Raw genomic sequence first — 18,148 nt, forward strand, 5'->3', positions numbered from 1 at the left:
GACCGACCCAATAGGTGTGTATTCGCCATATAAGACGCACCAATTTCCCCCCCCCCCCAGTTTTGAGAAAGAAAAAGTGCGTCTTATATGGCAAAAAATACGGTATAATAGTTTTTGTGATTTCATTTATTTCCCTTATGGGAAGCCATGGAAATCTCAAAATGTCTTTTAATGAAAATTTCCTATTTATCAGACAGAATGGGGTTTGGTTTGGATGGTACTAGTTCCCCATGGCAAACCCTCTGTACTGTCTGGGTTAATAAATGGTGGAAATGTCTTGATGTTACGAGTAGAGATGAGCGAACTTACAGGAGAATTTGATTCGTCACAAACTTCTCGGCTCGGCAGTTGATGACTTATCCTGCATAAATTAGTTCAGCTTTCAGGTGCTCCGATGGGCTGGAAAAGGTGGATACAGTCCTAGGAGACTCTTTCCTAGGACTGTATCCACCTTATCCAGCCCACCGGAGCACCTGAAGGCTGAATTAATTTACGCAGGATAAGTCATCAACTGCCGAGCGGAGAAGTTCGTGACGAATCGAATTTACTGTAAGTTCGCTCATCTCTAGTTAGGAGTGCAGACAAAAAACTAGAACCTGAAATACTTGAACTAAGGCACAATTCATAACTGAGCAACTTGGTAAATGAATCTTTCAATGCAATGAAGGCAAAGTCACTTGTAATATAACAGATGAAACAATGGCTGGTGCAGGGGAGTGCCTTAAAGGAAAGTGGGATAGTATCAGTGGCAATATATGCTCCACTCTAGCCTTTTAAGTAAATGCACTAGTCCACTGATTCTCCTCTGAGGGGTGTGTTGCACATATGCTGAAAGTATGGTCAATAATTCCAATGTGCGAAGGGAGCCGGCTGGGTGAAACCAGAAGTATTTTTATTGAACAATTTTCCTGCAATGACAAATCATAGCCTTTCAGTCTGGTGGACAGGATAGTAACAGCAAATTCTGTCTGGCCAGGAACTAAAGGTTTGTCATTTAACCCCTTAAGGGCCGGGGGTTATTCCGTTTTTGCATTTTTGTTTTTTGCTCCTTGCCTTTAAAAAATCATAACTCTTTCAATTTTGCACCTAAAAATCCAGATGATTGCTTATTTTTTGCGCCAACAATTCTACTTTGTAATGACGTCAGTAATTTTACCCAAAAATCTACAGTGAAATGGAAAAAAAAATCATTGGGAGACAAAATTGAAAAAAAACCCTGCAGTTTTGTAACTTTTGGGGGCTTCCGTTTCTACGTAGTACATTTTTCGGTAAAAATGACACCTTATCTTTATTCTGTAGGTTCATACGATTAAAATGGTACCCTGCTTATATTGGTTTGATTTTGTCGTACTTCTGTAAAAAATCATAACTTCATGCAGGATAATTAATACGTTTAAAATTGTCACTTCTGAGCCCTATAACTTTTTTATTTTTCCGTGTATGGGGTGGTATGAGGGCTCATTTTTTGCGCCGTGATCTGAAGTTTTTAGCGGTACCATTTTTGCATTGATGGGACTTATTGATGCTTTTTATAAATTTTTTCATGATATAAAAAGTGACCAAAAATGCACTATTTTGGACTTTTGAATTTTTTTGCGCTTACGCCATTGACCGTGCGGTTTAATTAACAATATATTTTTATAATTCGGACATTTCCGCACGTGGCAATACCATATAGGTTTATTTTTATTTACACTGTGTTTTTTTTTTATGGGAAAGGGGGGGGTGATTCAAACTTTTCATAGGAAATGGGTTAAATGATTTTTATTCACTTTTTTTTCACTTTTTTTTTGCAGTGTTATAGCTCCCATAGGGACCTATAACACTGCACACACTGATCTTTATCATTGATCACTGGTTTCTCATAGGAAACCAGTGATCGATGATTCTGCCGCTTGACTGCTCATGCCTGGATCTCAGGCACTGAGCAGTCATTCGGCGATCGGACAGCGAGGAGGCAGGTAGGGACCCTCCGACTGTCCTGTAAGCTGTTCAGGATGCTGCGATTTCGCCGCAACTATTCCGAACAGCCCACTGAGCTAACCGGCATACTTTCACTTTCACTTTAGACGCGGCGTTCAACTTTGAACGCTGCATCTAAAGGGTTAATAGCGCGCGGCACCGCATTATAGATCGGGAGCGGACACATGATATTCCAGTACGTCATGTGTCCTTAAGGGGGTTAAAGGGGTACTCCGTTACCTTGCTGTCGGAGCTCTGCTTTTCTGCGTCCGGAAATTATTGTTCCGAACGATGTGTGTGCGGGCTTCCGTGTTCAGTGCCGCCCCTCGTGATGTCACACCCGCCCCCTCGCGCCGCCTTTCCATAAAATTTCATAGAGGGAGCGGGCGTGACATCACGAGGGGTGGTCCTGAACACGGAAGCCCGCACACACATCGTTAGGAACAATAACTTCCGGATGCTGGAAAGCGGACCTCCGACAGCAAGGTAACGGAGTACCCCTTTAAGTTCCCCCTTGCAATTTGCAGTACTTTGTAATTTAGGCATTAAACAATATGCTGCCATCTACTGGCAATTTAGTAGAATTGCAATGGATTTAACTTTCCTATTATGACAGCTACAGTCATGGCCGTAAATGTTGACACCCCTGAAAATTTTCAAGAAAATGAAGTATTTCTCACAGAAAAGGATTGCTGTAACATATGTTTTGTTATACACATGTTTAGTCCCTTTGTGTATATCGGAACTAAGCCAAAAAAGGGAGGAAAAAAAGCAAATTGGACATAATGTCACACCAAACTCCAAAAATGGTCTGGACAAAATTATTGGCACCCTTAACTTAATACTTGGTTGCACGCCCTTTGGAATTGAAATCAGTGGCTTCCTATAACCATCAATACGCTTCTTACACCTCTCAGCCGGAATGTTGGTCCACTCTTGCTTTGCAAACTGCTCCAGGTCTCTCTTATTGGAAGGGCACCTTTTCCCAACAGCAATTTTAAGATCTCTCCACAGGTGTTCAATGGGATTAAGATCTGGATTAACTGCTGGCCACTTCAGAACTCTCCAGCGCTTTGTTGCCATCCATTTCTGGGTGCTTTTTGACATATGTTTGGGGTCATTGACCTACTGGAAGACCCAAGATCTCGGACGCAAACCCAGCTTTCTGATGCTGGGCTGTACAGTGCGACCCAACATTCATTGGTAATCCTCAGGTTTCATGATGCCTTGTACACATTTAAGGCACCCAGTGACAGAGGCAGCAAAACAACCCCAAAACATCATTGAAACTCCACCATATTTCACTGCAGGTACTGTGTTATTTTTGATGTAGGCCTCATTCTGTTTTAGGTAAACAGTAGAATGATGTGCTTTACCAAAAAGCTCTATCTTAGTCTCATGTGTCCACAAGACATTTTCCCAGAAGGATTTTGGCTTCCTTAAGTTCATTTTGGCAAAATGTAGTCTTGCTTTTTTATGTCTCTGTGTCAGCAGTGGGGTCCTCCTGGGTCTCCTGCCATAGCATTGCCATAAATGCTGAAGGATAGTTCGCACTGACACTGATGCTCCCTGAGCCTGCAGGACAGCTTAAATATCTTTGGAACTTGTTTGGGGCTGCTTATCCACCATCCGGACTATCCTGTGTTGACACTTTTCATCAATTTTTCTCTTCCATCCATGCCCAGGGAGATTAGCTACAGTGCCATGGGTTGCAAACTTCTTGATAATGTTGTGCACTGTGGAAAAAGGCAAATCTAGATCTCTGGAGATGGACTTGTAACCTTGAGATTGTTGATATTTTTCCACAATTTTGGTTTTCAAGTCCTCAGACAGTTCTCTTCTCCTCTTTCTGTTGTCCATGCTTTTGGTTTAGTTCCAATACACACAAAGGGAATAAACATGTGTATAGCAAAACATGTGTTACTGCAATCCTTTTCTGTGAGAAATACTTCATTTTCTTGAAAAATTTCAAGGGTGCCAACATTTACGGCCATGACTGTTTACTAGATGGCTGAAGCTGGATATGTAATAAATATGTATTAGTTTATTTTTAGGGGGTGCCTGTTTTTGACATACCTTACAGGTGCACGCTCCCAGTGGACCATCTTGAATGAGCTGTAATGCCCAAGGTGGGGTGCAGGTTGTAATTTAGCAGCCATTACATCTTTAAGGCTGTCCCGAAGCACTTTACAGTCGTAGATGTGCTATGAGGTTTCTCTTTATCTTTTTATTTCTGCTAAAGGCAAATGCCCATGTTCCACAGGGGCACATAGTGGAATATTTCAGTAGTGGTAGGTTTTTAATGTTAAACCAAGTGATTTCATACACAAAAGAACCAGATATTAAGATATATTCTAAGAAGTTGTAATTACATTAATTATGCAGATTTCTGATAACTTCCCCTTTACATTGAACTGTCTGTGATGTCTTTTAGTTAACGGCTCATCTGACCGCTATGGAATTAATAATTAGGAAGAAGGAGTCATAGCGTGGGGGATGGGAGTCTAGTCAGAAATAAACCTCTCTATTACAGTATTCAGTTTATATTAATCAAAATGTGCATATTAATGTCCACATTTGCAATTTAGATTTGTGTAATTTACTGTTCCAGAATGTTACACACACAGGCTACGGTTAATTCAGGTTTGTCTTATTGAGAATGTTATGATCATATCCGGATAACATTATGTTAGAGAGACAGTTTCTCATATCTTTATACACAGACTTGTAATAGAATTGTAATATGAGTTGCCAGAAAAATTGTGTAACCTACATTTCTAAGTCCAAGAGAAATATATAACATGAAAGCAACAAATTCTGCTCATCTCTGATGCTGAATACAGTGGTCCCTCAAGTTACAATATCAATTGGTTCCAGGACGACCATTGTATGTTGAAACCATTGTATGTTGAGACCAGAACTCTATGGAAACCTGGTAATTGGTTCTGAAGCCCCAAAATGTCATCCGAAAAAAATAAAAAGTGAGGATTAAAGAAAAATAAGTAGATAACTAATACAGATAAAGCAAATCCTTACATATAAAAGTAATAAAGATCTGCTGGGAGCTGTAAATCACTGTCTATGTCAGTGTTTCCCAACCAGGGTGCCTCCAGCTATTGCAAAACTACAACTACCAGCATGCCCGGACAGCCAACGGCTGTCCGGGCCTGCTGGGAGTTGTTGTTTTGCAACAGCTGGAGACACCCTGGTTGGGAAACAATGGTTTATGTAGAGGACATGAGCTTCTTCAGGGTCCTATACAGTACACACAGTGTCCCAAATGGAGCCGCCCTTACTTGGTGTCCAAAGGAGCAGCTAACCCTGGCACAGGTAAGGAGTAGTACAAAACTTGTAGTTCCTCCCTGTACTGTAGGGGGCGCTACCAGACAGCCAGTCAGTGCATGCACTTCAGTAATACAGGTGATTTACCAGTAAAATGCCCATTTTGATTGGTCAGTTGTGACAGGTATCACAGAACTGGACTGTCCGTAGCATTGTATGTTGAGTCTGGTTTCAAGTTACAATGGTCCAGAAAATACCATTGTATGTTGAAACTAATGCATGTTGAGGCCATTGTAAGTTGAGGGATCACTGTATAGTCCTAGATTCCTGCTATGATCTAGTCCATTCTTTCCATTGTGTCCGTTTATTACAGTCTGTTAAATGTTTATATACACAATACCAACATGATGGTCGCACTTCTGTTGTGTTTGGAACACAAAATGTATCATCCGGAAACCTGATCTTGTCATTTACGGCATGCACCCTTCACCTTGACACCTAGACCTATGGGAAAGTATAATGGCCCACATGTATTATTTTAGGTGTAAGTGAAGCATTTTTTGCACCTTTTTTTTTTTTGTGTGCTGATAATGTGTAGGAGCACCAAATTTATTAAATGGTCAAAGAGCATGTGATAAATTTTGTGCAGGTCACATTTTCTGAAATTTCTGTCTACACATACACCAAAAAGCTACACCAGGTAAGGGCTGGTGTAGTTTTAGAGACTTTTCAGTGGCTTTGCGCCTTTTTGTGCTCCTTTTTACAAAAAAGGGCAATGATAAAACCCTTCCATATCATGTATATTGCCAAAATCAGTGGATTGCAACTCAAAATCAGCAGAAATGTGTAAACAAAAAGGGGCAAAAAAAGGCGCAAAAAATCCTGCTTGCGCCTTTTTTGCCCCTTTTTTAGACACAAAAAACTGTCTAAAGACAATGATTAATGTGGGCCAATGATCTAACAGCATTCCCTTTAATTAACTGGGCAGTGTTATTTAGTAAAATGTGTGGTGATGTTGTGTTTGTCCGTTGCAGCAATGCTATCTAGGCACTGTACGATTATTTGCACACCATTTAGTAAAGTACAAAGGTACTTTATGGTTTACAATAAAGGAGGGGAGAGCTTCAATATCAGGTACCACAGAAACCACTATCCAATCTAAAGCCATATTACTATTATTGTTATTTGTGCCAGATTGATGTTGCAGATTTCAGTGCAGATCTTTGATGTGAAGTCAATGTTTAGTATTTATACAGCAAATCATTTCTAGAACATGTTCCAGAAATAGAAAAACATAAAAATATGTGGTGTCAATGTCCGCAGCATATTTTTCCACAAAAAAAATTATAGCACATGTTAATTCCATCCAAAAGCTATGTTAGGTGTTTTTTTAAGGCCTTAAGGGGTACTCTGCCCTCCTTTTGGATAGGGGATAAGATGTCTGATTGCGGGGGTCCCCTGCGGCATCCCAGACATCCGGTGCACGGAGCAAACTTCGATGACTGGCGATGCGGGGCAGAGGCTCGTGACGTCATGGTCATGCCCCACTCATGATGTCACGGCAAAGCCCCCTCAATGCAAGTCTATGGGAGGGGGCCCCGTCCTATAGACTGGCATTGAGGGGGAGTGGCCGTAACGTCATGAGTGTGGCGTGGCTGTGACGTCACAAGCCTCCGGCACTGCACCCAACACTAAAAACGAACGCGGGTTCAGCAGGGAGATTGTGGGGGTCCCACTGCTGGGATAAGATGTCTAAGGGCAGGGAACTCCTTTAAACAGCATATTACACCTTGTAATACACTTATTCTGTGTCAGATTGAATTAAATTCTGCTGGCTAGTCGGAGAAGCTTTTGTCAATAGACTGAGAGGGGTATGTTCCTTCTTAAAAAGGTTGTCTGGGGAGCAGAATAGGTCCTACCTGTTTGGCTCCCTGGCATTCCACTTCTGCTCCCTGTTCTCCTACACACAATAATTGTAACTGGCCCTGCCCCCTTTTTTGACAAGGAATAATTTATACCAGAGAGCATCAGGGAGCTGAAGTAGAGAGCCAAGGAGCAGAACAGGTTGGATGTTTTCTGGCCCCCAGACAACACTTTTACCTGTAAAAATGTATGAAGGGACTTATATAGGTCATTGAAGATTTACTGGGAAACAAGGCTATGTAAAGTAGCTCTCTCAGAAGGAAACAGGATTGCTCTTTGGTGCCACCTATTGGAGATTGCATGGCACTCTACTCAATGAGAAACATTCCCTCATTTTTACAAAAAAAGGTGAACACTAACTAGTCAGCTGAGAAGGGGCAACAACCCCAAAACAGCTATCTGTAGTAGCTTTTCCTTTTCGGAGGTATTCTGGCTTTGCCTTTAAATCTTTAGTCATGTTTTATAGCTTTAAAATAAGCCAAACTTTCAGAGATTTCACCATGAGAGCCATGTGTCCCCACTACTGGGTGCTATGTAGGTATCATCAAACCATTCTACCTTGACTATAGTGTTTGGATATAGGGCAGAAAACTCAATCTTTGTTCTAGATCTTTGCAATAACTGAGTTGACTGGTGTGCTGGAATGAACCCACATTGGTGGTGTTTTGGCATTGCTCTTGTTTAGACAGGGGACATATATTCTACAATTTTTTACGTGCTAGTTTTCAAAATGCATCTAAAATTGTGTAAGTGCCGGGGGAAAATATTACCAATAGAAACCACTTGGAAATACTTATAAAAATTTTAAAAGGATCTCTGAAAATTGGATCTGGCATGTTATGAAATTCTTTGGGCATCTCCTCAACTTTGTGTGGGCAAGTTTTAATAAATACTCATCCTGGTGTATAAAATGAATAATTTTATTTTAAATAAAAGACCATAAGTATAGAGAACATTTTATTTTTATTTTACTTAATTACATCTTTGTTTACTTTCCCACCAGAAATAGATGAAGAACGGAGTCCTAATCCATTTCAAAAGGTATGTACATTTTATGGAAAATTTACTTATGATGCAGAGGTGCTCTGAGACACCAGGGCCGTGGTGCATATGTTACCCCTGTGCATTCTATATTCTATATTTACCCCCTAAAAATAGATTATGTAGTAAGCTCCTTAGCTCCCTATCTGACATCCTATATAATATTTATTTTTCCAATCAACAAAAGAAGAAGGTCCAGCACGTTAGGTAGAGGATAAAATAAGCTTTCCTTTATTCACAAATCTTGACACGATTCACATACAGAAAAAGGTTTGACACGTTTCACCTACGTTGAGTCTACGATTAAGCCTCGACGTAGGTGAAACGCGTCAGACCTTTTTTTATATGTGAATCGTGTCAAGATTTGTGAATAAAGGAAAGCTTATTTTATCCTCTACCTAACGTGCTGGACCTTCTTCTTTTGTTGATTGGACTTTTGGCCGAGGGCGGTACCGGGCACAGGTGAACTACATATATGTTCAGTGAGAGCGGACTCCACAGCCTTCATTGAATATTTATTTTTATTGCAATTGTTTATTGTGAATTCTGATCCCCTGCAGCTGGCATGCTGCTTTTTTTCAGTATGTCATTTGTAGAAGCCTTTATTTTTGCTGGCAGGATGTCTACTCATAAGACTCGCCACGTGATCTTGTGTAATATAAAATATCTGGAGTAGTCATTGATACCCTGAAGTCCCAGAATGTAGTGGAGGCTCTTCCATGCTGTTTTCTCTACATGAGACATAGGCACATGGAGCGATCTGTATGATGTCCTGGATAGAATGACAGCTGGCTTATTTATGTGCTTATGATAGCTAGAATCTGACATGACGTTAGAGCAGTACTCTGTTTATAGTAGTAAAATAGAATTGCCGTCAGCTTGGCGGATCTCAAAGCTTCCTTTTGGTGGTAATAAAATAAATGTCACATTATAATGTACAGGTCTATAGACATCTCCATTCACATTAGAGCAAAGCAAATAACCAAACTCACTGATTTCTGTGGGACTGGCTGACTGCCCTATGTCTATGGGGCCTCCTGAATCTCCAGGACAGATGATGTTGGGGACAAAAGGATCGGGCATGTTGGATTTCAACTTCCTGATCCCTTTGTTCTCCACAGCACACACTTTCCCTCAATCCACCTTGCTCACATAAAAGTGAAGACCCACTGCCATTACCTTCAGGAGATTTAAGTTAAACTTAGTATGTGTGACCCATCTCAGGGGGTCATAACCAGGGGCAACAGTTATCAAACCAAAGCAGGCACATGGGGGTTTAATAAATCTATATCTCTCAAACTAAACATTTTTAGAAGTTTTAGTACATTTGAAATATGTTTGGCTCCAGAAAGTTAAACAGATTTCTAAAGTAAAATAATAATAAGACAAGAAAAGGGAGAGCACACTAAAGGCAGACTTCACCTGGACTGGAATGCAGCTTGATCACGGTACCTAACTGTGTATCTCCTGCGGGGTGCACACACACAAGCATGAAGTATCAACAAGAATAAATGAAGAAACACATAGGTGCACTGACCGTTCGCTGGAGATAACTGCGTGGCTGGGTCCGGTTCACAGGGAGCTGGGTCACAGCATCGGCGCAGGAAGTGTGGCGCTCAGAGGCTACGCCGGCAGTTTCGCACATACGTGCGTGCTTCTTCCGGCCTCACGAGGCCGGAAGAAGCACGCACTTACGTGCAAAACTGCCGGCGTAGCCTCCGAGCTCCACTCTCCCTGCGCCAATGCTGTGACCCAGCTCCCCGTGAACCGGACACCGCCACGCAGCTATCTCCACTGAGCGGTGAGTGCACCTACGTGTTTCTTCATTTATTCTTAGATTTGTAAATTACTTCTATTAAAAAATCTTAATCCTTCCAATAATTATCAGCTTCTGAAGTTGAGTTGTTCTTATCTGTCTGGAAACAGTGCTCTCTGCTGACATCTCAGCTTGTCTCAGGAACTGCACAGAGTAGAATAGGTTTGCTATGGGAATTTGCTTCTTCTGAGGCATGTCATCAGAGAGTACTTAGACAGAAAAGAACAACTCAACTTGAGCAGCTCATACGTACTGAAAGGATTAAGATTTTTTAATAGAAGTCATTTACAAATCTGTTAAATTTTCTGGAGCCAGTTGAGATATATATATATAAAGTTTTTTCCTGGATAACCCCTTTAAATTCACATAATAATAATCAGTTTAGACCTATTTCTCTCAACTGGACAACCCCTTTAACCTATGTAGTAAGGAACGGCATATAAGAAACTGAAATTCTCTCTGCTTGGACCATTTCAGTTCTTGCATCTGTGCAGACACTTTTGTGTTCTTTTACAGATGCTGCTAGACCTCATCCACAGATTTATGGCTTTGAAAGGTACAAATTAGGTTAAAAAGAAAAATGTATAATATAAAATATAATTCTCAAGTGGCCAGTGCCCATCTGCTGTGTGATTCACTCAGTTATTCAATATTCCATGCACCTTTGGAAGTGAAGTATAAACTGAAGTCCAGTCAAGCAGAAAAGACAAGGGGGTTGAATCAGGACAAGTGGAGGTAAAAAGAGCACAATGGTACAATACAATGATATGTCACAAAACACTAATACAATGATAAGTGACAAATTTAGATCAGACTATTATCTAAATACAAATACGTGCAGCTATATTGCAATGCATTCTGTCACAGTATCTGTAGTAACAACTGTGCAACCCTTTTGTAATAAGATACCAACTCATGACCCTTCACATATGATGCTCTTGGCCCCAGTGTAAAATCTGTAACAGGACCCCTCCCCACGCACCTATTACGTTGCATTCATAATACTAGTGCCAACGTATGCGGCATGGTTCAGATTTTGCTGCGCCCCCTATGGCAACGCTACCAACATCGCACTTATCAGTCAGAATCTTTGTCTAAAAAGTCTTGTTAGTGACATGGATTTGTTTAAGTTGGAAAAACATCAATTTCTAGCATTCAGCCATAATAATGACGTCTTGGAGAACTGAGAACATACAAGTGATAACAGTCTTATAGTGAAAGTGTAGGTAAATAGTTGACAGCCCATGTGATGCTTATAGCAGTGATGTCCAAATGATGTGGTGTCTTTCCGGTGTAGCTGTATAGAAGGCAGATTCATCCGGAGGTTAATGATGGGGTTAGAAAAGTGCTGAATAAGAAGTACTCTGCCGTGTTATTATAGGAAATGGGAGAGGGGGCTATCATCTAACAGCTTCTCAATGGTTATTTTGCTATACCGGAACCCTGGTGCATAATGTAAGGGTTAAGTAGATCATCGGCAGTGATGAAAAACTCAGGCTGTAGATTACACCATTGTGATGTTCAGACCTCTGATAGTCATGGGCTCCATTTGAGACCAATAGAAAGTAGCAGCTGGGCCACTGCCATAAGATATGGTATCAAGAATATGAGGAATCAAACACCTGCTCTAACACAGTGTCAGTGCAACATATGCTATAGTTACATGCGTTGAATAATAAAGACACGACCAGACTCTGTAGACTCTGATCATTTACACTTGTGCTTTACATTTTATGAGAGTGACTAGGAGAGGTAATGTCCACCACATGCACGACTAGGCTTTGTTCACACCATGCATGTGTAGACAGCTGCGTCTTGTACCGCACCTGAAACCTGAACACTTGTGGTGCTCAGTCTGAAGTAGGTATGCAATCCAAAGAGACAATAGATGACAGAGATGGCACTCACCAAAAGGATCTTCTTTATTCAAATTCTGCAGTGCATACAGACAAGGGCAGGTAGAAGTGAGAGGGCAGGGGGCTTCTGGGGATGCCCCTGCCCTTTTACTTCTACCTGCCCTTGTGTGGTGGCCCAGTACAGAACCTGCACCCCTGTACCCTTGCTGTCTTGTCTGGGGGACTCTATTGTAGTGTCCCCTGAGTTCCCCCCCCCCCTTAAGCTAAGAAGTATAAATGGTTAACAAGTGCCTTGTATTATCTATTGTAATTTACGTATAATATTATATACCTTTAAATGTTGTTGCTAAGTCATGTAACAAGGGAAGGTGTCAGTGACCAGATGACTTGTAGTTGACCTTTATGACCCATCCAAATTCTCCCCCATATAAACCCTGGGAGGAGCTAGCTAGTTGACTTCTATGCATGCTGAGGAACAGTCAAGACCTGAGAGAGTGTCTGGTGTCCTGAAGAGACCCAAGGCCTAGTCACGCAGCCACGCTTCTATCACCAAGTGCCCCACAGGTGAACGTCAAATCCTGGTAAGCTACACAAGGGGTGAAGTCTTGTCAGTCCTAGTCAAGTCAGTAAAGTCTGTCTAAATTCAGCATGGGTCTGCAGCATTCTGTCCAAGTCCACTACAAGTCCTAGCGAGCCTGCAAGTCTCTAAAGTCACTGGTCACCTCTTGGGCCTAACTGAGCTGTAAAGACTATTACATCTGTCTGCCTCAGTAAAGCTGCCATTGTTCCGTAACTTGGCGTCTGAGTCATTATTTGCCCCGTTTCTAGCCCAGGATCCAGCGGCCCTACCTCGGGGGGTGCAGAGGTTAACCACACCCTGGCGTCACAAACACAAGGGGTTAATGCCATCTGCCCCTAGGGTAATAACATCTGCAATTCATCACACCCTCACCACACTTGTCTGTATGTACTGCAGAATTTAAATAAAGAAGATCCTTTTGGTGAGTGCCGCCTCTGTCATCTATTGTTTCATTGCTTTACATTTTATGATTCCAGATTTACTGAAATGTCCCATTACTGATTATTATTAAATGGCAAATAAAATATATCATACTATACTAGCCATTCAGATCAGTTCTGTCTCACAATCCTGCCCTAAATAATATATATATATATATATATATATATATATATATATATATATATATATATAATACTAATACCTACTATGGCAGAAGTTAAAGGGTTTTTAAGACAAAAGACTATTGAGCCTTGGAAGAGTGCAATGGTTTCTGCAAATTTAGAAGTCATCTTTGAAATCCTTATCTCTGTATACAAAAATATGTGACTCATTATTTGGTTTTTCAGCCCAAAGAATAATGTGTTAAAGTGACAAAGGAAGAGTAGGAGTCTAGAGAAAGGGCCCGCTTAAGCGTATGTCCTGGTTTGAATAACGCCGGCCTGGGATTTTATTGATTTGTACATTTCTTGGCAATAACAAGTGAATCCATTCAAGAAAAGACATAATTATTGATTTGTAGACCATTCACAATGTCTACTTGATATCTGACATCATGCTTACCTCTTTGTCTCTTGCAGTCTACTTTATCTATGTCCCCACATCAGAGGAAAAAAGTGTCACGCACAACACCCACCATGAAAGGTACCAACTGAGTGATAAAGACTTTTATGTGTCTGTGCGTTTTGCATTTGTGTCTTTTTCATTGTCTTTTATCTATGGACATGATCATACACAGGTTATCTGGTTTAGAAGCCACATTTCAAATGTATTTTAGGGAATACTAAAGTAATAGAGGATATCCCTTACAACTGTGGACTCTTGTTTTTTCACCAGAGAATTTACATAGTTACAAAGTTAGTACAGTTAAAAAAAATACATGTCCATCAAGTTCAACCAAAGGTGAGAAAATGTGGATGAAGGGAAGGGGTATGGATACTTTCAGTACTCGATGGCTATACTTTTACATACTTTGTTCTAAGAGATTATCTACGTCTTTTTTGAAGCCCTCAACTGTTTTTGCTGACCAATTGGATAGGGAATAAGATGTTTAGAGCGGAGTACCCCTTTACGTCAATCTAAGTGTGCCGTGGACTGGTTTGTAGAAAATCTTTTCTTGCAAAAAAAAAAAAAAAACACAGAGCTGTGCCAAATTTACCAAAATGGTGCACAATGTTGATAAATTTGGTGCAGGAAGAAATTGACAAGGACATTTACCTCACCACACAGAAACTGAAGTTCACTTTCATTTTGTGCGGCGGCTGGAGTGTGTGCTTTGTCTAACATATGGTGTGGACAGGAAAAAAACTGCCCACACCATAACTTGCTTTTCGTCTAAGAAAATTGTACCTCATAGGTTGGGGTCACTTCGTAGGACTCATTTAGACCAACATATTTGTAGAATTGCTGTGGCTGGGGCAGTTTAAGGGGCAAGGGATAGAAAAGTAATTGAGAACCGAGGGTACAATGAAAGGGGAGAAAATCCATCACTGCTGGCACAGGGATAGAGCATGGCAGTACTACTGCAGGGAGAAGTCCAGTGAGGCCCAGCAGACTATCACTGGTGGGGTTTCAGTAGACTATGGAAGCTGGGTACCTGATATTCCTCTTCCCTAAGATTGGGTTGTGAACAACAAGCAAAGCTAGAATGATCAACTTACATACAACTTTCGCACAGTATGAACCAGGCTGGAAAGTGCAGGTAAAAAGCCAGCTGGCACGCTGTAGATGAGACCGACCTCCTTAACACTCTGGTATTTGCCCAAAATTGCCAGATGGGCACTCTGCACTTGCAAGGAATAGCTTTTCATCATATGTTTTGTATGGTCCATTTATATACTTGCCCCATATGAGTTTAGGTGTGCCACTTTTTAATTTTTCCAGCTCCAGAACAAAACATAGAAAAATAGAATGTGTCGACAGATAAGAACCATTTGGTCCATCTAGTCTTCCCAAACAGCATTCTCCAGAATAGGATGCACCAATGCTTTGTACAGTAGTAATATTATGTCCCCTGTCCCAGAAGTCTATGCCTCTTATGTAGTGTTGCTCGCGAATATTCGCAATGCGAATTTTATTCGCGAATATCGCATATTCGCGAACTCGCGAATGTAGCACTATATATTCGTAATTACGAATATTCTTTTTTTTTTTTATTTCACAGTACACATCACAGTGATCATCCCTCTCTGCTTCCAGCTTGTGTGGTGTAAAGAAGGCTCTAATACTACTGTGTGAGACTGGTGTGCGATTTTTCGCATGTTAATTTTTCGCATACACAAATTTTTCGCATATGCGAAAATAAAACGAGAATATTACGAATATGCGAATATTCGCGAATATATGACAAATATTCATCCATATATTCGTGAATATTCGCGAATTCGAATATGGCCTATGTCGCTCAACACTACTCTTATGATAATGACAATATCCTGCTTTTGTGTAGTCTATGATCTACAAGTACATCTACAGCATGTACAAGCAACTCTTCCCTTGAATGTTGGAAGTCTCAGGAGTGGGGGATCTTTTGTCATCAGTTTCTCTTTAGGGTTAACAAAGGTGTTGTCCACTGGCAAACGTTTTAAAGAGGATCTCTGGACAAGCCAAAAAAGAGGATCTCTGGACAAGCTACTAAATAGCTTAGGGTTTCCTTTTACATTTTAATATACATTATATCCACTCCCATTATTAAAAAAAAATCCATGTTCAATCTGATGATTCACAAAATTGTCAAAGTGTAAACCCAGGAACGGGGCAGAAGATCAAGAAACTGAATGGGCTCCCCTAGGTATGTGATCAGGGAATCCTATACTAGTCATCTTTTTAAATTAGCCTCAGATAGTGTCTGGTGCATCCAGTATGGGTTGCACAAGGTCTGTCTTTTTAAGGGTCCATGCACGCCTCTGATTCTGCCCCTTCTCCAATCCCTGACTGGCATCACCTATTTAGAACGCTCCGCCCTCCTTTCCTTACCTGATCAACATTGGGGGAGATTTATCAAAACCTGTGCAGAGGAAGAGTGGTGCAGTTGCCCATAGCAACCAATCAGATTGCTTCTTTCATTTTCCACAGGCCTCTAAAGAGGCCTGTGGAAAATGAAAGAAGCAATCTGATTGGTTGCTATGGGCAACTGCACCACTCTTCCTCAGCACAGGTTTTGATAAATCTCCCCCATTGTGATTTACCATAGCGAAGGTTCTGCTTCTGTTCACATCTGTCATATTCCTGTGTTCAAGAGCCTAGCTTGTTTCTTGATGCCGTTTCTTGCCTCATCCCTCTGTACTTGCCTGCCTCTCCTGGATAAGACTTACTATGCCTGAGATTGCTGACCATGCCTCTGCCTTCTAGCAAGCTCTAAACATCTAGCTGCACCTGTGCTACACCAGCTCTGCTAAAACATCTAGTCAGTCTGGTCTCTACTGACTGCTGAGCTTATTCCATCTAGCATCAGCTCACTCCACCTGCCTGTATACCTGGTGATTGGTACCAGGGTGCTCTGACCTGCTCGGCAAGCTGCCATTTAACCAGGACCACTTTTAGATTCGGCTCTCAAGTTTGGCCCAAAGCCAACCGGTAAGTGGCATAGCAGGTCCACACCCGTTGGGGCATTACACTGATCAATTAGTAGCAGCATATCCTAGTTATATACTGTCATGATTTAAGCCATGTTTTCTTTCAATTGCTGTTATGCAAGAGCATGGATGACTGAATACATATATATATATATATATATATATATATATATATATATATATACGGTTAAGTGCAAATCAAAGGTAATGCTTCAATACAATTGGTCAACTTTGTCATATAAAGTGTCACAAACTCAACCAATAATAACAATGGGCTACTGAACTATTGTGTAAGGCTAATGAAAAGCTTTTTTATGACTATCGTTATTAAGTTATTCTATAACTGATCCTGAGCAACCTTATGTGACATGAAGTCTATGCCCTCAGGTCTAAAGTGAATTTTTTATTGGTTTAGAAGACTCCAGTAACAAAAGGCTTTTGTTTAACAATGTGGCATGTGACATAACGTGGGATATATAATTAGAAGCCGTTATTTCCAGGCGCTACGCTGAATATGGCAGGTATTTCATTCAAGGTCTGATGCTTAGGTGATGCAGAGCTCTGTGTCGCCCACAAGAACTATGCTGGGTTGGTGAATCGCACAATAGACAATTAACATTTAATGATATGCAAAGGCTCCTTCTGGGAATTTCCTTCTCTCATGTGATTAGCTGACAATTGATAAAGCATCATCCATGTAAACCGAGTTCCTGGAAGTATTGAACATTCTATCCTCTCCACTGTTCTCAATGGAGAAAATTACATCATTCATGAAAATGTTTTCTTTAAATTTAACCACAGTGAAGAAGAGTTTTTTTTTAATGAGAATAGACAGTGGAAGGATTATTGAAGTGCAATTAATACAGAATCTTACTATAAGGTCTTTAAGATTATACTGTATACTAGAGTAGAATTTTGTAGTAGATTGATCAAGTCATAACACTAGTCTAGCCAAGTTAAAGAATAGAAAAACTGGAGTATGATTTAGAAAGATAAAATTTAACTTGTCCATATGTGGAAGAAATCCACTGTAATAGGTCTCTTCTTACACAATATAATCTTGTGCCCTGTGATCCATCAAATTGGTCTCATTGATAGTCCAGAGTATTAGCGCACCTGGGACATGCATACATGTGGGTATGTGTAGGATGTGAGCTGTATAAGTCAATAAGAGCAAATTGTCTTCAATAGGGGACGGCTAGTGAGCACTATCCCTAGACTACCTACAACACCGTCATGTGATGCATATCCAATCCCTAAACACACCTTCCCCTAGCTGTGTGGCATGTAACTGGGGCACTTGCCCTAATAAGGGTGACCCCTGTGCCGCAGGAACCTGTTCGCTCTACTACACAGTCCCTGTTACAAATGTACAGCCAGGGTTCCTTAGTAAAGTGCAGTGTGCATGGGATGAAGTGCAAAAGAGAATAAATAGATGTACAAAATTCAGCAATGTGCAATCATAGAACCTGATCTCCTATGCAGCCTTTCGCTTTCTCATAGCTCGTCAGGGAGACCCAAACATCTGAATAGACAAAGTGGCAGTGGCAACGTAACACAGACCTCACAGTCTTTTTTTATGCGGCGAACTCCTCCCATAATCAAAACATACCTCTACGTCATGCTCTTCCTGCAGCAGGGTAAGGGCAGTACGTCATACTGCATACAGAGATTC

The 18,148-nt window shown here is 40.9% G+C and overlaps 1 protein-coding gene across 2 annotated transcripts in view; it reads left to right on the forward strand.

Annotated features, from left to right (window-relative positions):
• Positions 1–18,148, forward strand: part of PPP1R1A (protein phosphatase 1 regulatory inhibitor subunit 1A) — a 213,428-nt gene that overhangs the window by 129,071 nt on the left and 66,209 nt on the right. Inside the window, exons 3-4 of one of the 2 annotated variants that reach the window (XM_056562771.1) lie at positions 8,171–8,208; positions 13,480–13,543. The exons of the other annotated variant lie outside the window; for it this stretch is intronic. Of the exons in view, the coding sequence (XP_056418746.1) occupies positions 8,171–8,208; positions 13,480–13,543 (102 nt within the window). The remainder of the gene's footprint in view (positions 1–8,170; positions 8,209–13,479; positions 13,544–18,148) is intronic. 2 annotated transcript variants of the gene reach the window in all.

This window comes from Hyla sarda, chromosome 2 (genome assembly GCF_029499605.1).
Source record: "Hyla sarda isolate aHylSar1 chromosome 2, aHylSar1.hap1, whole genome shotgun sequence".
Classification (NCBI taxonomy): Eukaryota; Metazoa; Chordata; class Amphibia; order Anura; family Hylidae; genus Hyla; species Hyla sarda.